This window comes from Herpailurus yagouaroundi, unplaced genomic scaffold, assembly GCF_014898765.1.
Source record: "Herpailurus yagouaroundi ecotype Mexico unplaced genomic scaffold, PumYag 163, whole genome shotgun sequence".
NCBI lineage: Eukaryota > Metazoa > Chordata > Mammalia > Carnivora > Felidae > Herpailurus > Herpailurus yagouaroundi.
Window position 1 is genome coordinate 68,343,129 of NW_024412404.1, and position 23,003 is coordinate 68,366,131.

Here is a 23,003-nt window from a genome sequence, read left to right on the forward strand (position 1 = left end):
ATTGCTTTTCTGAGATAATGCTATTGCACACTTAATATTGTGTAGTGTAAACATAACTTTCACAGCACTGGGAGACAAAAAATTCATCTGACTCACTTTATTGTGATATTCACTTTATTGTAGTGGTTGGGAACAGAACCCACAATATATCTAAGGTGGGCCTGTATGTGGATCATCTTCCATATGCCGGGAGTGATATGGACACAGCTTCTGTCTTCACAATTTTGTACAGTATACATCCTTTATATGGGTATATTTTAAATATTTATTTATAAAAAATTTTTAATGTTTTTTATTCTTGAGAAAGAGAGAGACAGAGTGTGAGCAGGGGAGGGGCAGAGAGAGAGGGAGACAGACTGTGAAGCAGGGTCCAGGCTCTGAGCTGTCAGCACAAAGCCCGCTGCAAGGCTCAAACCCACAAGCTGTGAGGTCGTGACCTGAGCCGAAGTCAGATGCTGAACTGCCTGAGCCACCCAGGCACCCTTGTATAGTGTATGTTCTCCTTTCCAACTTAAAAAAATCCAGAACATGAGATTCCAAGAGTTAAGTGTGCTTCTCAGCATTACACAATTGATGATGAGTTACTCACACAGGGATCCTTCTCAGAGGAAATGGTCATACTGTGACTCTCACCACATTCCATAGGAGAGTAAGGCCTTGCTCCGTGACTCCTCCATCCAGTGCCGTGGGAGGTCAACGTAGAAGAGGCACTGCCAGGCCATTAAATACTTCATTCATCTAACTGTTTTTGAAGTTGCAGCAGAATCAATTCTGAGGAGCTTGATGAACTTATTTTTTAAAATTGGGGTAGAATAGAAAAGAAAATATTAGAACATACCACAATTAGTAAAGGGTAAGATTCACTTTGTGAACTTTTTGTTTCAGTTGTGTGAGGGTATATAGGGATTTACTGGGTTGGAAGTAAAATGTGTGTCCTATTATGGGCTGAATTCTCAAAACGTCTGAAAACCACAAGTTACTCTTATTCACGCATCTCGCCTTGGAAGGTGTTCCGCAAGTTGCCTCCTGTATGTTGTAGTTACACATCTGCCTGCTGGAGAGAAGGTGCTGCCTTGATGAATCCCATTAAGTGCGTGCGTGCGTGTGTGTTTGTGTGCGTGTGCGTGTGTGTGTGTGTGTGTGTGTGTGTGTGCATGTTGTATTACTGCTGCCCTCTTCTCCGTGACAGAGCCTGGAGCCTCAGGTTCCTGGAGTGCAGGGGCCACCAGAGCCAATTAAGATGCCCAACTGAAAGTGCAGGCTCCACCTTTAACAGTACCTTCCTATTCTTTTCTTTCCAGAACTCTTTCTTCCATCACGTCACCTCAACTCTCTCAATGCTTCTCTCCATGATACCTAAACCCTTCTCTCCTCCCTGTCTCATCCTCGTGCATGTGGTTGAAAGGGAGTATTGGGATTCCAAAGATTCCAGGCTATGATCAGAAACCTCCCAAAGTCTTCATTGCTGTCTTGCTCCATGACTGTCTCTTCCTCCTCTCTTTTGGCTCTTGTACTCTCTCTTCCCTGCTTCACTGACAGATCAGCTTCTCCTGAAGCCTGCTCTCTCCATGACTCAGGGTGGTTCTTGGAGAAAGAGCTCAGAGCAAAGGGGCTACCAACGGGATGCAGAGGAAATGACGATAAAGTAGGAGTAGGAACTGACCCTTTTACTTTAACAAGTCTGGAGCAGGCACTTTCCCAGCAGAGTGTGTATTTGTGTCTCAGATATGTGCTTTTGCTGCCACTTTGGAAACACAAAATATTTATACGTTTTCTTCTGTAAGTCTTCCTTTGCCACCTGTGTTAGAGGATGGAAAAGGGACCCCTTTGCTTGCTTTGGGAAGACGTCTCCTTCTCCGGGCTGAGTCCATGCTAAGTGTGCTGAAACAGAGCTGCTAAACATCCCGTGCCCACACATCCTACCCAGAGCACTACTTTAGGTCAATGCATTCCTTCCACGTCCTGCGTGGGAGAGCCGGTGCCCACCTGGAGAGGGCACCACCCCCGCCTGTCTGACTCACCTGCAGCATCTCACATGCCACACTACATTGATCAGCACAGGAAGGACAGTGAGAGAGAAATAAGTTCTGTTCCATCCAGTCACGGAGATAAATGAGACACAACACCATCAGACCAGGTGGGCCTAATGACTGCCTTAGCTTTCCAGACCACAGTGAGGGCACATGGAGACCCGTGGCAGTGAAATGGCAGAAGCGTGATCCAAGAGAGGAGGCTTCGGACCTGTGGGGCAGAGTCCTGCAGAGGATGGGGGCAGGTGGGGGACTCCGATGTCCTGCAGGTGTCACAGGAGAAACCAGACTTCCTTGCAGTTTATATCCCATATGTGACTCAGGCTCTATCAAGCAGAGATGTACTCAAACATAAGTGGTAGTTTTCAGTGGGGCAATTGGGTCTTCTGAGAAACACATGGGAAGTGCTACCCTCCTGGTGATGTTATTGATTCTGGTGGGTGATTGTGTTAGGATTGTTGGCTTGGGGACCACTCTTTGCTGAGAAGAGGTCAGTGTTCTGGCTAGGGTTCTCGTATTTGTTTTGACTTGACTTGAGTAGGAGTTGTTGTCTTGCTTGGGTTTCTTGCTGTCTTTGTTTTGTATTCCCCTCTATCCCCAGAAGAGCTGAGATACTAGCTTGTGTACACCGTTTATTTGGGAAATGATTGCAAAAAGCAACAATGAGGAAGTGCAGAAAATAAGAGAGGAGTGGAGGGAAAGACAGTTAAGGGTGTCCTGCTGAGCTGCTGACCGCTGTGCACAAGCTGACATTCATCCTGTTGGGTACTCTGTAAAAAGCTAGGTCATATGTATCTCAGCTGACCCACTGAGTCATGAGAAGCTATGGCTTGAAAGTTGGCCATGAACTCCTTGAACTCCCCACGAATGGAGTGACTGATCTCCCTTAGCTTTGGGAAAATTCCCAAGGCTGAATCATGGAGAGACAAGGTGGAGACGGGCTAGGGCTCTATCTGTGTGAGAGGGACTATCCTCCACCTCCATAGCTGGGCTGAAGGATGTAGCCAAGGACACCAATGGATCTCCTGTACTTCATTCTTGACAGTGTTCAGAGAGTTCCAAACCCCACATGGAGTCCCCTCTTGCTTGAATTTTCAAGGCAGTGGCTGGCAGCAAAATCTAAAATACAACATCATAGTGTAAAAAGCCACAGTTCCTTCTGGTTTAAGTAGCCTCCAGGCTCTGACTTTTATTATGTCCTCTACAGACCTTGTAAATTTTAAATTAATGTCTCTAAAAGCTCACATTCGGGACTATATGACATTCCAGGGAAATATAGTCCCAGAAGGCATGTATTTACCAATACTGTAGCAAAAAGTTTATGTAATATTTCTTTTTATTTTCTCTGTATTATCTACTAAATTGTGTAGTGTGTCATGGTGGGTTTTTTTCAATTGCTTGATGAATTCTGTAATATAAACAGACCTTCTAAGTTATTGTCAAGTGTATTTTTCAGCATTTGCTATAATTTTACCCACTTCATGAACATGTGTATTGCTATTATAGAATTAAAATAATTTTTTTAAGTATAATACCCCGGTCATGATAGTATCTGCAAAACTTCCAAAGCACATAAATAATAATGACTCATTCACATAATACCGACAATTGTTTGAGCTTAGTTTTGTTTGTTAAACTATGTGTCATTACTCTGTGATAACTGCAAAGTTCACAAGTGACTGAGCATCCAGGTTTGAAAATTATGTGATTCTTAGAGGGACTTCCAGCACTATAGGGGGACCATTGATCTGCTCCCCAGCCAAACTGAAAATTATAAAACAAAACAAAACAAAAGAAAACAATAACCATTTGAAATCTGAGGAATCAGTTCCAAGGATATATGGCAAATGAAGAAATGTTAACTGGCTAGGAACTCAGTGAACTACAATTAGGATAAACACAAAGAAATCCAGTAAAAATGCTGAACGTGAATGGCAGGGAAGAAATCTTAAGAGGAGGAGGATAGACAAATGAAGACCTTTTTACTTAAAAAGGAAACTTTTTATCACGTGAAGAAAACCCGGTAAGATTAACAATGTACTTCTCAGCAGAAACAAGAGAAGTCAGAAGGAATGCAAATAACGTATTCAAATTGCCCAAAGGAAAACACTGTCAACCAAAAAGCCTATATCCATCAAAACTATTTTTCAAAAATGAAGATGAAAAAAAGACATGCCTAGATAAACAAAACTGAGGAAATTTGTTGCTATCCGACTTGCCTGACAAGAAATATTAAGAGAAGCTGTTCAAGATGAAAGTAAATGACCCCAGAGAGTAACCTGAATATATGCCCTCCAAAAGTAGGGGGAGGTATCAAGAAAGGTAATTAGATAACTGTAAAAGAGAGTATAAGTGAAAATTTTTTTACTTTCTTCTTTTATCTGATTTGAAAGAACTGTATAGAAAAGTAGGTATATAATGTCTTATTGGGCCTGTAATATATGAAAATATCTTTGCTTATAATAGTCCAATGGAGGTGAGTGGGAGAGAATATGTATTGTGATAAGAAATCACTCCAGATGGTAACTTGAGACTATAAGAATAAATGAAGAGAATCATGAGTGATAAATAAGTTTAATACCTAAAAGTGCATTAAGTGTATCCTTGCTCTTCTTTTCTCAACTTCTTTAAAAAAACATAAAATTATGTAATAGAAGAATTATAATAAATTTTGTTTAGTTTGTAGAATTTTTAGATGTAACATGTATTAAATAATACTTTAAGAAAGGATGAGGTGCATATAGAGATTTATAGAAATCATGCTTTTATATGTAACTACAACTAAGTTAGTATGAATCTAGATCTGATCCTGATAATTTGAGATGTATATGGTAAGCCAAAGAGCAATCACTGAGGAAATAACAAATATATAAGGAAAAAAATCATAAATGAAACTTAAATGTTACATAGAAAATATTAACTTTTGCAAAAGAAAGCAGTAAGGAGGGATAGAGAAATGAAAAGATGTGAAACATAGAAAAAAACTAAAATTGCAAAAAAAGTCTAAGTATATCAATAATACATTAAATGTGAATGGATTAAATGATCCAATCATAAAATAGAGATTATCAGACTGGATAAAGAACAAAATCTCATATCTGTGTTGTATACAAGAGCCAGACTTGAGATTCAAAGATAAAAATGGATTAAAAATAGAAGGATGGGAAAATAAATGAAATTCAAACAAAAATCTACAAGAATGCTATACTAAAGTGGTTATGCCGCTGCTAGACAAAATTGACTTTAAAACAAAAACTAGTTATTAGAGCTAAAGAGGGACATTTTTTAATGGAAAACTGTCAATTCATCAAGAAGATATAGCAGTTGTAAACATATATGCACCTAATGACAGAATACCAAAATACATGTAAGAAAACCTGACAGTAATAAAGGGAGAAATAGACAACAAAATGACAATAGTTAAAGACTTCAATACCTCATGTTAATAATGGATAGAACAACTAAGCAAAAGAATAACTAAAAACTAGAAGATTCAAATAACAGTAGAAACCAATTAGACTTAACCAACATATCTGGAACAATCCAATCAACAACAGCCGAATATGCATGCTTCTCAACTGCCCATAAACATTCTTCAAGAAAACCCATATACTAATCCATAAACCAAACTAGAATACATGTAAAATGATGGAAATAACACAAAACGTAATCACAAATACAATCGCAATCACAAATAATACAAAACAAAATCACGATCGAGTGTTTTTCATAATTAAAAACAGAACGTAGTTAGGGAAACTCACAAATATGTTGAAAATTAACAACCCCCAAAATTACATTTGTCAAAGAAGAAATCAAAAGGGAAATTAGAAAGTACACTGAAATAATTGACAATTAACACACAACTTACCAAAACTCATGGGAGGCAAGTAAAACAGTGCTTGGGGGTCACTTTATTCCACAAATGTCTATATGACAAAAGAAAAGAGATTTTCAATCAATAATGGAAACTTCCACCTTAAGACTCTTGAAAAAGAAGAGAAAACAGGGGTAGGAGAGGGGAAAAAAAGAGATAGAAAGCAAGTAAGGGAAGGAAATAAAGATTGGAACAGAAAGAAATGAAACAGAGAATAGAAAAACAAAAGAGAAAAATCAATGAAATCAAAATCAGGTTCTTTGAAAAGGTCAACAAAACTTACGAACATTAAGTAAATTGACCAAGAAATAGATAAGAGTCAAATTGCTAAAATCTGAAATAAAAGATTGGACATTACTACAGACCCTACAGAAATTAAACAGTTTTAAAAGGAATTATATGAACGACTGTACATACATTAGATAATTTAGATGACATGGATAAATTCCTAAAATACCAAAACTGACTCAAGAAAAAAATGTGAACAAGTGAAGAGATTGAATTAGTAACTTAAAAGTTCCCATCAAGAAAAGCCCAGGTCCAGAACTTCACTGATGAAGGAACAAAAATTTGAATGTTTGGGAGGGATTTAAAGGATCTCCAACTATCACATGCATAGGTGTTAAATAGAGGAATATGGGATCCAGGGGACTGAGGAAGGGAGGTCAGGGATCCCAGAATCTGAGAAAAGAAGAGAATAGGAAATAAAGACTGAGGTTCCTGGGTCTACACAGTACAGCCGATGAGGGGCAATTGCAGGATGAAAAAAAGATACATAAATTTGAAAAGATGAGGTCATATTTTAGGAAAAGGGAAAACCACAGATAGGTCAGATAGGTCATGGGCCAGACAGTCAACCCCCACCCCTACCTCTAAAGTACACATCAACCCAATTACAAAAGCCAGTTTTATCCCTGTTTCTACAGATGCTGCATCGACAGCAGAAAGCCGAGTGTTGAATTTGTTTATAGCGTGACAGAAACCAGGGAAGGGAAGCCCATGTTGAAGCCCAACCCTCAGGAAATAAATAAGATTCTGATGAGTAGATTCATGAATGGAAAAATCGTTGGAGTCTCTGAGCAAGTAATTACCAGACACTGGAAGTGTAAATTTGCACTGTTTTGGAGGGCATCCACTCTATGACCCAAAGATTTCATTCCTGTATATACACTAGAGCAGGTTTCCCAATAGTGTAATATCATCCTTTGAAGGCTTAGAAGTTATTTTAATGGGTGAGAATAGCATCTATTTATGAAACTGGTACATGCCTTCTGCGCTAAGAGGGCATTTGAACTAGGGGCGCCGGGTGGCTCAGTCGGTTGAATGTCGGACTCTTGATTTTGGCTCAGGTCATGATCTTACAGTTTCATGAGTTTGAGCCCCATGTTGGCCTCCGTGCTGACAGTGTGGAGCCTGCTTGGGATTCTCTGTCTCCCCCTCTCTCTGTCTATTCCCCACTTGTGCTGACTTTGTCTCTCTCAAAATAAATAAACACACTGAAAATTTAAAAAGAAGGCATTTGAACTAGCATCTATTTAATACGTTCATTGAGAGTTGCAGGTACATGTTTACATAACTACCCCGTGATATTTCTGCCTCTGCATCCATTTTGTGTGCCCAAGGGGCATGCTGGAACCTCAGACTGACAATAGCCCTTCCCTAGATAACAGTCTGCAGAGTCAGGAACAAATGCAAATTCCTCATATAAACTTCCCCAGTATCCCTTGTGAGCAACAGTTCTCCTCCCTCCCACGACCTTCACCTTGTACATCCCTTAGGTAAGACCCCCATGGACCATAGCAAAACTGTACTCTTTCTGGTTTGAATTGACACATTTGGCCTTATCCTTGGAACCCCAAAGCACATCAAAGGGGGACCATAATGAAGATGCGGTCCAGGTTCTGCTGCACTCACTCTGCCTGCACCCTGTCTTGACCTCTCGCCTTGTGGCCCCTTGAAGCATAAGGTATAGTTCCTCCTGAACCTGTGCGCAATAAACTTCCCCATTTCCCTTTCCCCCGTGGTCTTTCGTTGAGGATTGACTCAATCCCAAACTCCAGGATCTACTTTACAAATATTAATTTAACACTTGCCATATGTTTTTTAAGTACTTTAATAAAATGCAGATATTGTGGTAGTTCACTATTCACGCTTTAGTATGCTTGTGGGAAAAAAAAAAAACCCAGTGCGTTCTATAACCATTACCATAACATAGCTAGCAATTAAAGCTAACATTTCATGTGATGTAATGTTTCCTCCACATTAGACTTTTCCTATTTAGAGACGACATCTCTATCATTTGGTAAAATCAGGATCTGGGGCACCTGGGTGGCTCAGTTGGTTAAGAGTCTGACTTCAGCTCAGGTCAAGATCTCATGGTGTGTCTGTGTGCTGACAGCTTGCAGCCTGGAACCTGTTTCGAATTCTGTCTCTTCTCTCTCTGCTCCTCTCCCGCTCACACTCTCTCTCTCTCTCAAAAACAAGTAAACATTAAAAAAACCTTTTTTTAAAATGTCTTTCAAAGGAGTTAAAAAAAAGTCAGGAATTAATAAGGGACGAGAATCCCACGTTTGGCCACGTGGGTAGACCCCAACTCTCATCCATCACCTCACCTCCCAAAGCTCCTAATGGACAGAGCGCAGAGGTTTGTGGGAAATGTAGTCTCTCCGTTTCACAGACGTCTTCCCGCAGGGGACTCTGGGAGTCTTCCGGGCTCCCTCTGCGCACGTGCGGCCCCGCCCCCTTCCGCCAGGAACTTCCGCTCCTGGCTCCTCTTTCGCCGCTGCCCCGAGGGCCCTAGGCTGGGGTCTGTGTCGGTCCCTGAAGGTTGGTGCGAAGGTGAAAGGGGAGCCCTGCGCCACTCGGGGACTGGGCGGGCGAGGGGGAGGGGTCGTCCCCTTGGTGGGAGCGGGAAGGTGGGTTGGTGACCGATGGCGAGACGGGATCCGGCTCGAGCTGTGCTTTCAGTGGTTGCTTGGTCAGGAGAAGGCGCGCTGTAGAAGGCGTGGCATGTGCCTCCGGGAGCTTGGCGAACTGGGTGGTCGAGTCCAAGAGGCAGCGAGGGCGGGGGTGGGTCTGCAGACGGTCAGCTAGCGTCAGGGGCTGCGGTCAGCGTCCTCGTTCCAGCGGTGTCCTCAACCGTGGTGGCGTTCGGTTTGCTCACCTGTAACATGAGCGTATTGATGAGCAGTGAGATGTCCGCGATTTCCAGAGAGATCATCGTGAAAGGTGTGCGCACCCGGGTCTAAGGGTGAGGCAGTTGTTGTATTTGCAGGGTTTCTTGGCGTCTCCACAGCAGGCGGTGGCAGGGGTCAGGTCCCCCCCCACCCCCCCGCACTGTGTAGCGTTGTTGCATCCACACGACTCCTGAAACAGAATGCTACGGGTACCAGTGACAGTTGCAACAAAGTTTATTACAATGAGAGGCAAGGCCGACCGATGGGGACCAACACTCTTGATAAGAGTGTGGCCCCGAACAGCCGGGGTACAGAGTTTTTAAAGCCGATCACATCGTTTTATCATTATCTGGGAACAGAACAGATAAACAGTTCCCAGATGAGTTAGAAACAGTTGCCAGATGAGTCAGAAACAGTTATCGAATGAGGTGATTATTTTAGACTTTCTGCCGCTAAGTTGCAACCAGTGGATCTCCTTGACCTTGTCTCTGATGCTCTTTTTTGAGCTTTTGTTTCCTTCATTGGTAAAGCCTAATTCACAAGAGTATGAAGTATGATTTACAAGAGTAAAAGCAAGGCTGTTATCTTTTGACTTTTAGTGTCAGAACAAAGTTGTTATCTTTCAAGCTAAGCGTTAGCCCTATAGTACAATTTAACCCTTACAGCGTGACCTTTTTGGTGATTTGTGTTGGCTGCCGGCTAAGCCGTGCGTCCCTAGCAGGCTAGCCCCAGGTGTCTTCACAAGATGATAGTGTTCCCGGAAGGTAACCGCTAGTGGAAAAGTCCTCTTCATCCTGTGTCTGGGTCACATGTGCTGAGCTGAGCTCCCTTTGACCAAAGCAAGTCGAATGGCAAAGCCCACGCCAGTGTTGAGGAAATGGTTACAGGGAAGCAGGTCATTGAGAACCATTACGGGAACAGTGTGCCACACAAGAAATGTACCTTAGGTTCTTTTCCTATAAAATCACAGGCCAAAAATGTTGAGTTGCAAGATGTATACTTTCCGTGAAGATAAGGTGTTTAAGCTACAGGTGTCCTCGTGGAAACGCAAATATGAAGCCCTGTGTGTATGTCTCTATTAATAGGAGCGTAGTTAAACCACCGTGGTTTAAATAAGCATCTTCAGAATTTTAAGTTAATTCTTACTAGTGACTGTTGATAAAATCAGTAGGACATGGGTGTTTTCAGTAACCAAGGATAAACTGCATGTGCAGTTAATGGGCTTGGGGGTTCCCCTGCAATAGGGTGTTTCCTGCTGTTTCTCAAGGTGTGAGGTTCTCTTGTCTCACAGCAGGTGAACCACCCCCCCCCCCCCCCTTGTTAATTGTCTTTTCTAGCTGTGTGTAGAGAGCCTCACACAAGAGAATCCAGGACCTGGGAGCAAGTCACCGCAGTCCTGTCATGACTGGTCCATTGGCCCTCTCTCCCAGCTGTCCTCCCACAGTCCTCGTTGCGTTTCCAAGAGCAGCAGAACATGCAGAATTCATCTCTGGTGAGTGGTTTGTTTGCTTGCTCCTCAGCTTGTTTTACATCGTGCTTCGTGAGCTTTACGCAGGGCAGTTCATAAAATAGAAAAGTAGAAATAAGTGAAACTCAGCTTCTGGGAAAAATACCTAAACGTGGAAATGGTGGCATGTAGGTATGGACGGGTTCTATGACCTGAGAGTCCTCCAAGGTGAGTGCAGATTCGTCCCTGATTTCTCTTTCTGATGTCGTGGAGAAAAGATAGGCACATTTGTTATCTTTTCAGAATGGCCCCTTAGAGGAAAGTGTGCCACATTCTCATGGGACACGAAAGCTTGCAGGCACAGAAGTCCGAAATGGTGCCTTTGTCGGTCACGGAGATGGTGTCGTGGACAGTGTTTCACTGCCAACCTGGAAATCAACACGTCCAGCATTCTGCAGCGGTGTCGGTCACCTGGGGCTGGAACACGGCTTGCTCACTAAGGGTTTTCTGGAGTTGCGAAAGTAGCGTCCCAGACAGCTTTTGGAAGGCCCTACTTGATCCTCGGCTAAAACTTGGGATGTCTGGGGGACTGAATTGACTGCAGGTCCTTCAAATAAGTCTCCCCACGTTTCTGTCAGCTAGTCTGTCTGTGTAGGTTGTGGGGCCGACTGTTCAAAGTTGTATTTTTCTGACAAATATTTCCACTGCTGGTCTGCATCTTAACCTACTCAGTGTGGTCCCAATTCACGTCTTCTAAGTGAGGAAATAACCTACAACCTGCATTATCCACCTAGATTATAGTTAGACTCCGTGTACTGTGGGCGTTGCCTCACGTGAACCTTCTGCCGTAGTGACACTGCTCTCCAGGATCTTCTCCTGGACATTCTTGTCCATTAGCTCCTGTGGCGGCCTGCCTGATGATTTCTTCTGCTTCCCTGAATTCTTCTCCTGTGTGTTTCTTCTCCTGAACATGGCTCTCCAAGTGTTCAAATCTGGCCCCCATATTCACACGATGCGGTTTTCCTTGACTTGTCTGGCCCTCTGTGGTTTGATAGTCTTGAGCATTTCTCTCCTTCTTGGACCTCTTCCCCATCCTTTAGACCATAGGTCCAACTCCCCCGTGAATGCGTTTTTTGTGGCTGTCCAGAAGGCACCTCACACTGAGCGAGTCCCACCTGAAATCCATGTCGTCTTTTCTTCCCTTACATGTGATATACCTTCCATTCACCAGTGACTCTAATGAGATTTCTCCTGGATGCCTCCTTCTCTCTTAGGTATAATCTCCTCTTACATGAAGACCCATGTGTTTGTTTTGTTAGTTTATCCAAAATCTGCATTGGTGCTCACAGACAAATGTAGTAACTGTCTGTTTTACATTGGAATTGTCGTTCTTGGAAAAATCTGAAGGATGTATATGCCTGGTGATTGGGTTGGATCCCTCTTGAGCTGTGCTACTAGCCAACATGTGTGGTGACAGCTTCAGGAGTCCGGTTGGAGAAAGTATTCAGGAGTCAGTGATCTACGTTCAAACAAGTGTTAAGATGAAGATAGGCAAAGTATGAAACAAGGAGCTCAGATTTTTATAATTTTTACCTTTTATTTTCATTAATTTGTCAGTGATTCTATCTGTATTTTTTATTATCGTATAATTGAAATTGCTAGTTCAAAAATGAACTGTCATGTTTTCAACCTTGTTAAAGGATAGTTAATTTTTCTGTTCCAGCTAATCATTTAAAAGAAATGAGTAAGGAAAAATGGATGTTTGCATCAACCATAAATAGAATTTTGGGCTACAATTTGGTGAAAAGTTGGTTAACTTTTTTTATTTTGATAACATATACATAACCTGGAACACCTGAGTGGCTCAGTCGGTTAGGCATCTGACTCTTGATTTTGGCTCAGGTCATGATCTCACAGTTCATGGGTTCGAGCCCCATGTCAATCTCTACACTGACAGCATGGAGCCTGCTTAGGATTCTCTCCTTCCCTCCCTCTGTGCCCCTCCCCTGCTTGCGCTCACTCCCTCTCTCAAAATAAATAAATAAGCAGTAAAATATATATATATATATATATATATATATATATATATATATAACCTCGAATTGGCCGTATTGACCATTTTAATTAAAAATGTCAGTTCAGTGGCATCAGTTTTAATCATCTTGTGCAACTGTCTCCAGAATTTTTTCGTGTTTCCCAAATGAAGCTCTGCTCATTAAATACCAAGTACCTGTCCCCTCTAATTCAGCCCTTGGCAACCATGATTTTATTTTCTATGTCCATGAATTTGGCTATTCTAGGGAGCCTCTATAGGTGAAGTCAGGCAATATTCATCTTTTCATGACTGACTCATTTTACTTAGTGTATTGTCTTCAGGGTTCAATTGTGTCACAGGATGCCGTGGTTATAACATGTTTGTTACTCCCTTGAGGTTGAGTTTAATTAGTCTTGACTCTCCAAGCATTTCTTACATTTTTTTCTGTAAAAATTGGAAGAGGCAACTTTTTCAGCCCTAAACAGTAACAGATAAAATGAGAAATCCTTTGAAAGTTTTTCAGTCCTACAGGTTCCCAAATTTATAGTATCTCCCAATTTTCTTTCATTCCTGTTTGCACACTGAACTCTTTTTTTCCACCTGAGCTTATCACTTTTCCTATAGTATTTAACTAAAGGCAGCGACTAGTGCCTGATACTTACTACTAATACTCTGTTTTCCCACCTCTTTTTCTAAAGCTTTAAATCCATATGGTAATCATCACTCATGTTACTTCAGTAACATTAGGTACATAAGTACCAGTGATCATAAGTAACACTGATCTGCTATTTAGCCCCTGGTCATGGATCACCTTCCTCCCGGTTTCTTTGCACTGCTTGTTTCTGTTTGGTGATTATGCCGATTCATTACCAGTTAGGTCCACAACAAAGGTTTCATTCTTTCTTATGCTACCTATCCATCACGGATCAGTTTTGCTTTTTATCCTTTTTGTCTCATTCAGTATCCCAGACGGAGGAGCACTTTTTTTTTACTGTAACATTGTTGGTCCTGTGACAGAGGGAGGACATGGTGATCTATGCATGGCTCTTCCAGCTTCTGCTTAGAAGTGACATGTGTCACTTCCATTGACTTGTTCTTGTTCAGTGCCAGGTACATGGAAGAATATAGATCTGTTTATGTGAGTTCCACCTCCAAGGGATGCTAATCCTTTTGCAGAGAAGGGCACCTCAGGGAGTACTGTGGACTGCATTGTATTCCCCCAGAATTTGTATATTGAAGGCCAGCCCTAACTGCCAATGTGACTGCATTTGGAGATCAAGCCTTTAGAAAGTAATTATTGTTAAATGAGGTCCTAATGGTGGGGCCCTAATCTGATAGGATTGGTGGCCTTATGAAAAGAGGAAGAGGAGAGATCTTCATTCCTCCACCATGAGAAAACAGCAGGAGAGTGACCATCTGCAAGCCAGGAAGATGGTCTATACCCGGCACAGAACTGGCTGACACCTGACCTTGGATGTCTCAGCCTCCAGAAATCTGAGAAAAATTTGCTTACAAAAGAATTTTTTTAAATGTTTATTTATTTTTGAAAGAGACAGAGTGTGAGCGGGGGGGTGGGGGGGGGGGGGGTGGGGGCGGGGCGGCTGAGAGAGAGAGAGAGGGAGTCACAGAATCTAAAGCAGACTCCAGACTCCAGGCTCGCTCGGAGCTGTCAGCACACAGACCAACGTGGGGCCTGAACGCACGAGCCATGAGATCATGACCTGAGCCGAAGTTGGAAGCTTAACCAACTGAGCCACCCAGGTGCCCCAAGAAATTTGCTTTTGAATCCATCTAGTCTAGGGCATTTGTTATGTCAGCCAGAGCTGACTGATAAGGGAGAGACACTAAATTTTGGTGAACAGAAGTATAACCTCCCACGGTCTCTGTCTATTCTTACTTAATCTTCTCTATGAACTTTTAAATTAGCTTGTCTGTATCTAAGGATGTGTTGTTTATTAGGGTAATATTACATGAATTTCCTGATTATTAACTTACTGAGAATTGATATCTTTTTGATGTAGATCTTCCTACTTGTGAATATGGTGTCTTTCATTTATTAGTTCTTGTAGTCTTCATATTTTTTTCTCCCACAGCTTTGTATGTTTTCTGTTAATGTATTGATATGTATTCTGCTTTTTGTTGTTGTTATAGTATGAATGTTTTTGTATGTATGAAGACATTATTTTTATAATCTACAGTTTACAGAATTTTCTTATAGAAAATTCTTTTCTTTGTGACGCCTGGGTGGTGATTAAGTGTCCAGTTCTTGATTTTGGCTCAGGTCATGATCTCACAGTTGGTGGGATAAGAGTCGGGCCTGCTGGTGTGCTCTCCTTGTCTCTCTGTCTGTCTCTCTGTCTCTCTGTCTTTCTGTCTGTCTGTCTCTCTGTCTGTCTCTCTGTCTGTCTCTCTCTGCCCCCTCCTGATTGTGTGTGCACTTTCACTATCTCTTTCTCTGTCTCAAACTTAAAAAAGAAAATTATTTTCTTTCTATAGAATAGTTCTCATAGGATTCTTTTGAGTTTTCTACGTATAAATTATATTTACATTATGACCGTTTTTACAACTATTTATCTCTTTTCAATTGCATTGACTGTTACCACTTGTAAATTGTTGAATAATTGTGGTGGGAGAGCACTTTTATACTCCAGTGTTTCCTCATGAAGTGTGATGCTGCCTCCGGGGTAAGACATACACATTTAATCATTTTAAGGAAGAATCCTCTAAATCCCCTTTGGTTAATGGTTATTATTACAAATGGGAGAATATTTTGTAGATACTTGCTTAGTGTCTATTTGAATCATCATAGGACTTTTCAGAAACGTGAACATGATGACGTGTATTAATAGATTCCTTAGTATGGAGGTTATTTCTATTCCTGGAATAATCTCTAGAAATCTTCTCTGTGTCGTGGTGTCTCTCTCTTTCTCTGACAGTCAGCATTGGTGTGTCCTAAAACACGGCACCTGTTCCTTTCTCCTTTCAAAGTCTTAGGTTCTCTGTGAGCCGTTCCATTCATTCTGATGGCTTCAGCTACTACTAAAATTCTGCTGCTTCCCCATGTTTATTTTCAGCTTGGATCACTCCTGAGCTCTAGATCATGTATCCAGTTGCCAGTATGACATCCCTGCGTACGCACAGACTTCAGACATGCTGTGTCCAAAATCTGTGTCTCTTGTGCACACTCTGTGCCCTATTTTATTTCATCTTATAGCACCAGTATGTATCTAGCTGGTCATGCAGACAGCTGGGTTCTGTCTTCACCCTTCTCAGAACAAATTAGAACCAACTTGTGTTCCTGCTTTCTTTTCGTTTTTGCTTTGTAGGATTAGTACCCTATTCTGTAATTTTATTGCTCTGTATCCTGTAACCCCAAGTTTGTCCTCTGTCACTCTCTTCTAAGCTCTTTCCCATCCTGCTTCTAGGGGAGGACTGTTAAAATGCAAATCTGGCCGTGTAACTTACCTCTTCTTACTGGCCCCTCATTATTCACACCCTGTGGTTTAGGAAGTAGGAGGTACTCACACTGGGGAGGACAGAAGCAACCCTTTGGGATAAGGAGGAAATATTCAAATGCGTCTGTACATGCTTTTAATGTATAAGTAATAAAAACAACGGTGAGTGCATCAAATTTGTTGTGTTGGAATTAGGTCAGATATTTAAACGCAGAACTATAGGGGCGCCTGGGTGGCTTATCGGTTAAGTGTCTGACTTCAGCTCAGGTCATGATCTCGCAGTCTGTGAGTTCGAGCCCTGCGTCAGGCTCTGTGCTGATAGCTCAGAGCCTGGAGCCTGCTTCGGATTCTGTGTCTCCCTCTCTCTCTGCCCCTCCCCCACTTGCACTCTGTCTCCCTCTCTCTCTCAAAACAATTTTTTTTTTAAATGCAAACTATAATCTGTTCCTTAAATACCTTTACTGCCTTTATGTCTCGTCACAGTCTAGGAGCAACCATTTGGACATGGTGCTGTTTGTACTTCCAGTAATGTAGCATGTGTACCTGTTGCCCTCGTGACTTCTACTGTAGTCTCATAGTTATGAGAATATGTTGTTCACATTAAACAGCTAATGTGTTTGGCTCTTCAGGGAAGTGTGATTGGATGGCACAAGGGCAGCTGTTTTCTTCTTTCTTACTCTTGTCTACATTAAACACGTCTAACCTCGTTTATCTAGTGCATTACTGCAGGTGTATGTTTACACTAAGGCCTCCATACCAGGTCATACACACCTTTGGGGAGCACAGTTATCTTTTCGTCTCTAGTAGCAAGGACGGTTCCAGATTGACGAGGGAAACTTTATGATTGTACTTTTAGGGATTAAAGAGTTAACATGTGTAGGATAGTTCTACTGTGGATTCGCTTTAGCCCACGGTATAGAGTACAAAGCATGGTGTATTCTGTGTAAGACAAAACACACAAAAAAGAATGAACTCCCAGACTTGTTCTTCTGATCCCAGCTGATCCCTTGAATTGAGACATGTGTCATTCATTACAGGGGTTGGTGTCGTTTGAGGATGTGGCTGTGAACTTCACCTGGGAGGAGTGGCAGGACCTGGATGATGCCCAGCGGACCCTGTACAGGGTCGTGATGCTGGAGACCTACAGTAGCCTGGTGTCACTGGGTGAGTGAAAGTGTCTTAGTGTCCTAGCATTGCTTTCTTCATTGGTAAACGTGGAAACTGTTTATGAGGTTACATGCTACTTAGGTTTAAGATTCGAGGCCCAGAAGAACGTGGGTGTTCACCTCTCTAATCAGAGGTTCAGATCGGCCGTTCGTTGCACGACTCTTGACGCTGTGCTCCTGTCATTCTTTAAAACGGTTTGGTAAAAGCCCCCCCCTTTATTTCTGATCAACAGGGCACTGCATTACCAAACCTGAGGTGATCGTCAAGTTGGAGCAAGGAGCAGAGCCATGGACAGTAGAGGAACCCCTAGAGCAGAGCCTCCCAGGTCTGTCAGTGCATACTGGGCAGGGGTCTGGGAAGGGGAGAGCATAGCAGATGTTGGCCGTGCTGGGTTGTTTTTTACCCGTGCTTTTCCTAGGTTCAGACATGCTCTATTTAGTCTCCAAAGATGCTTCTTATGTATAAACCACCCCCATGTTTTTTTCTATTTTCTTAGTCTTACCCAAAATCCAGTCTTTACCTGCCTCCTCTTAGAATGTTTTTCTTTGTTAGCCACTGTCGGTAGGTTGTAAGATGCCCTCCTTTCCTCCATCCTCATGCACTAGTTTTTTTCAGACATTTATTTATATACTCATTATTCTTTCAACAAGTGTTAAGCAAGCGCTAGTCATTTTGTAATTATGGGGCTAACGACAGTAATCAAACAAGTGCACTCCTTTCTAGGTGGTTACCAGTTATTGAGTCAGCATGAAACACATATACGACATACGAAGTACATGTGAAGTAGTGGGATAACCCGCACAGATGTCACCGTGACAGAAAATGGGGTGTGCCATTTTAGTAAGGAAGCCCAGGGAAAGTGGTTTTGGGGTGATTAATTATTAAGACTGTACTTTGGGATAGCTTAAGTTTAAGGTGGCGATTTACCAAATTTGACAGTATAACATATAGGTGGATATAATATCTGGAGTAGAAATTGGACATCACTATTACAAGGTACAAGTTAGAAAAACTGTTAAAGGCAGAGGATTAGAGGAGGTTGCCCAGGGAGTTGTTAAGAAAAGAAGGGGAGCCCAGGACCAAGCGTTGTCAACCACGGCATCACAGGTGGCAGGAAGGTGAGGAGAACCACGCACAGTGTGGAAAGGGGCAGTCCATGGCATGGGAGGAGAATCTGGAGAACGTGTGTCCTCGAGGCCAGTGGAGCCCGGGGTTTCAGGGTGCGGTTGCTTACGCTAAATCATTCTGAAACAATGACCCATACACGGACTCCATTTTCGCTGAAACTAGGACACGTGCAAAACTCCAGAGTGCAAAACACAAGCCTTTAGAAACTGCACATTGTCAAGTAGGGCTGCATATACCAGGAAGTGGGGTGGGGATGCCAGGGTTTTTGATCTAAGAAGGAGCCAGAAAGAGGTTTTCCAATGATGGTGGGCACAGCCTGGGTTGCAGAGCTTAAAGCCTTTAGGCCAGCAGGGAGAGGTAGCCCAGTGTGGAGGATTGGAGCTCTCTGTACCTGTTATGGTTGTGAGAAGCCAAGCATGCTGGGTTTAATTAGGAATTAGCTGAAAGCGGTCTCTGGCTGGCATGGAGAAGGAGAGATGATGCCTTTGAAAAACCCCACGGATGCCCAGGGAAAGGTGAAAAAGCAGAGAAATGTGGGAACAAATCCTTGTTCCTAAGCAACATCCCTGCTGAGATGACAGAAGAATGGCTCTGTACTGCATCCTGAAGTGGCGGATCCAGGAAGACCTCGTCGTCTTCAAAGCTGAGTGATGAGAAAAGGCCCAGCACAAGTGACCTACAGTTATTGTGAGAGAAAGCGGGAAATGGAACAGGAACACAAATGGCAGATGAAGAGAAGTCAGCTGAACACTAAGCCTAGGGAATAGGTGAATATTGTGACCAATGGTTTCCTCATGGATTCAAAAAGGAGAAAAAAAAACGATAAAAAAGCAAAACCAACAAATAAATAAGACCATGATCTGACATTAGAGAATCTGTTGGTGTAACTTGTTACATTATTTCATTAGAAAGAAAAATCATATACTTATCATAATCATACCCATTTTAACTCTGTAAAATTCTTATCCTACACGATGGAAAGAAACTTCTCCATTTTTACATGAACATTCCGTAAGAAATGCTTAGGTGTGGTTCATACATATGGTTACTTTGTCTCATTTTAGATGTCCAGACTGCAGGTGACCTGATGGAGACTGGCCAGGAGTATCAGAGCAGACTTTTGTGGCAAGTTGGATTGGCCAACTATGAAACGTCAACGAAGGAGAGAACCAGTTTGGGAAAAACACTTAATTTGAGTGCAGCCGACGTTTCAAAACTGATTGTAAATAACAGAAGCTACTCAGGAGTGAAGCCAGAGTTGTGTAATGTGTGTCAGAACACGTTTCTCCCTGGTGAGCCTGGTGGGATGCGTGTTGGAGAGAATGCCGAGGAATGTCATACAACTGGGAGCCCCCTCAGGTGTGCCGAGTGTCCTAGTTGTCATCTGAGGAATCAGACTTTGTGGCAGCCTCTTGAATTTAGTGGGCAAGGGAAAGACTTCAACAAGGGGGCAACACTCTGTACCTGTAGGAGAGCTCACATGGGAGAGACTGCCTGTAGGTATAATGAACATCGGGAAGCCTGTGGTAAGTCAGCTGTCACTGCCCAAGAGAGAACTCACATAGGGGAGAATCACTGTGGATGTAACAAATGGAGGAACACTTTTTGTGAGAAACCAACACAGTTGAATCTTGGTCTAGCCGATTTCGAGGAGCAACGCCATAAACATGATCAAAGTGGGGGTAATTTCAGCAAGAAATCACACCTCGCTCAGCTTTCGAGAACTCCGTTAGAAGAGAAAACTTTTGAATGTGATGTATGTGCTAAAACTTTCTACAAGAGGTCTAATCTCAGTAAACATCGGAAAATACACACAGGAGAGAAACCCTATAAATGTAGCGAGTGTGAGAAGACCTTCATTAGTAAAACAGTTCTTACAGTACATCGGAGAACTCATACAGGGGAGAAGCCCTATGCATGTGTCGAATGTGAGAAATCTTTCTGCCATAAGTCACACCTGACTGTTCATCAGAGAATCCACACAGGGGAAAAACCGTATGAATGTTATGAATGTGGGAAATCCTTCCCTGTGAAAACAAAACTCACCGTACATCTGAGAACACACACAGGGGAGAAGCCCTATGAATGTAATGAATGTAGGAAATCCTTTTACCAGAAGTCAGCCCTCACCATACATCAGAAGATTCACAATAGGGAGACACATCATGAATGCAATAACTGTGGTAAGACATTCCATAAGAAGTCAGTTCTCACTGCACATCAGAGAACTCATACAGGAGAGAGACCTTATGAATGTAAACAATGTGGGAAGTGCTTTGGCCATCGCCCAGCTCTCACTGTACATCAGAGAACTCACACAAGAGACAAACCTTATAAATGTAACGAATGTGGGAAATCCTTTTGTGTGAAGCCAAAACTCACTGTGCATCTGAGACTTCACACAGGTGAGAAGCCCTTTGAATGTAAGGAGTGTGGGAAAACTTTCTACCAGAAGTCCAAACTCACTGTACACCAGAGAACTCACACTGGTGAGAAACCTTATGAATGTAATGAATGTCGGAAAACCTTTTGTGAGAAGTCAACCCTCAATAGGCATCAGAGAACTCACAGGGGAGAGAAACCTTATGGATGTAAAGAATGTAGGAAAACTTTCTACCAGAAATCAGCCCTCACTGTTCATCAGAGAACTCACACAGGAGAGAAACCCTATGAATGTAATGATTGTGGAAAAACCTTCTGTCAGAAATCACACCTCAGCAAACATTTGAGAACTCACACAGGGGAGAAGTCATGTGTGGCAGAGACTGGCTGTATGTATACCAAAACTCACTTTCTCTTTGTGTTGGGCACACAGTTAGCCTACATTTCTCAGCCTCCCTTTGTTGTGGGTGGGACCATGTAACTGAGTTCTGGCCAAGAGAATATGAACACACATGATGAACAGTACTTCTAAGCCTGGCCACAAAAAAAACCAAAAACCAAAAAAACAACAGGCATTTGCTGAGTTTTTTTATTCCCTGTGCTCCTGAAGTGCAGATGACACACAGGTTTGTCTTCAAAGCCATAGAGTGAAGATTGCAACCATGACCTCAGGCAGAAATAATTGATTGTGGAGGGCAGAAATCTTTCCATCTCTGCCTCAGAAATCCTCACTTGTACTTTACCTGAGTGAGAGCCCTTCTATGTGTGACCTGACTACAGCACTACCAATCCATTGTAGCCAGTTCACTTTATGAATTTGTGAATTTGTGGCAGGCTTCTGTTGAAGTTACCAGTCCTTGTGTAGGAAACTCACAGAGGAAAGAACCTGTGTTTTCATCTTTCAACCCTAAGTCAGAAATCATAGGAAGAAATAATGCAGTAAATGTCGGAATACCTTTATTGGTCAGAGATAGCTCATTGAACAGTGAGAATAAAGTAAAACCTGATAAATACCTATTGTGTCCAAATTTTCAACTGAATGTCTGACTTTGTGTCTATCAGAGAATTTCTCATTAAGGGAAAACTATCAGGTTAGGTAATGTGGATGAAAACTTCAGATAGAAATGGTACTGTATTGAAAAAAATTTTTGAACTAGACGACCATTGGTTCTCTCCTGCGGGTGATTTTGCCTACAAGGGGATATTTGGCAACACTAATGGTACTAGCATGGTGTCAATTCTGCCTTTTTCTATACGAGGTAGTTATAGGGCCCATGAAGATTCTAAGGGGTAGAGAAATAGGCTCCACCTTTCGATGTAAGAGCACCTTAAATAGTATGTGGGATGGGACATAGTAGTGTGGCCGTCTTTAGAAAATGCAATAGGACACTGTCCACTTTATGACCACCGAGTTCACATTGCTCACACATGTAATCTGTACTATACAAATAAAGGACCTCAATTTATAAAGCTGTTTAGCTCAAAATGTAGGACCTCATCATCTGTATCTGGTCTACATGCACATAGTCTTTTTGGACACAGTCCCTTGTCTGTGACTTAGTGTGAAAGCCTAGGACCTGATGTGACTAGTTATGTGCCCTGCACACACTCAACACACAATGGTAGCACAGAGATGAGGGATTCACCGATGGTCCATTAAAGGGAGAGGAACTGGGAGGCACTTAGCCTCCCATACACGGAAACTAAAATCTGGCAGGGCACACCATCAGTTCCTTAATTAGGATGCAGCGATTCTGGGAATGACGTTAGGGCTCTGGATTCTGCACTCCGTCACCTCTCTTCTGCATGACCTAGCCTGATTTATTTATTCATTTTGCTGTCTAGTTTCTTCAGTTCTGGTTCCTGCCCAGAGGGCTCTTCTCATTTGAACTGTTTCTAAAACTTGTGTTTCCAATTGATTCCATGCCTTTAAGAAAGTTTTTGGATTTCTGATAAATTATAATGTAGTCCACTAGGTGAAAGCCACCCCTATATTTCTGGAACAGGATCCACTCCACCTCGAACTGAGAGATGTGGGGACAGTGCTACTATTTATCATCTGTCGTAAGGGTTTACAAGGCACACTCTTTAGAGTCTCAAGAAAAGGGTCTTAGAGCAACACCCTTGGTCTGAGATTCGCTCTGATGCTCCATTTTGCCGGTAGCATCCTGATTGTGACCTGTAGCCTGCATTCATTTCATACTTCAGGTATCTTTGTTTCTGACTGGAGACGCTGGGAAGGAGGAACAGTTTTATTTTCACACCTAGGTAGTCCTGGCCCCTTGGTGTTTTGTCTAGATTGTTCT

The 23,003-nt window shown here is 42.4% G+C and overlaps 1 protein-coding gene across 5 annotated transcripts in view; it reads left to right on the forward strand.

Annotated features, from left to right (window-relative positions):
- LOC121037433 (zinc finger protein 883-like) overlaps positions 1-23,003 on the forward strand; it is a 47,895-nt gene that overhangs the window by 23,492 nt on the left and 1,400 nt on the right. For 2 of the 5 annotated variants that reach the window (XM_040486884.1, XM_040486885.1), the window contains 4 exons: positions 10,421-10,575; positions 17,058-17,184; positions 17,420-17,512; positions 19,380-21,712. In XM_040486884.1, the coding sequence (XP_040342818.1) occupies positions 10,558-10,575; positions 17,058-17,184; positions 17,420-17,512; positions 19,380-21,178 (2,037 nt within the window). In that variant the 5' untranslated portion in view covers positions 10,421-10,557 and the 3' untranslated portion in view covers positions 21,179-21,712. Of the gene's footprint in view, positions 1-8,624; positions 8,734-10,420; positions 10,576-17,057; positions 17,185-17,419; positions 17,513-19,379; positions 21,713-23,003 lie in introns of those variants that run through there. The other 3 variants (XM_040486887.1, XM_040486888.1, XM_040486886.1) reach the window with 2 other exon arrangements.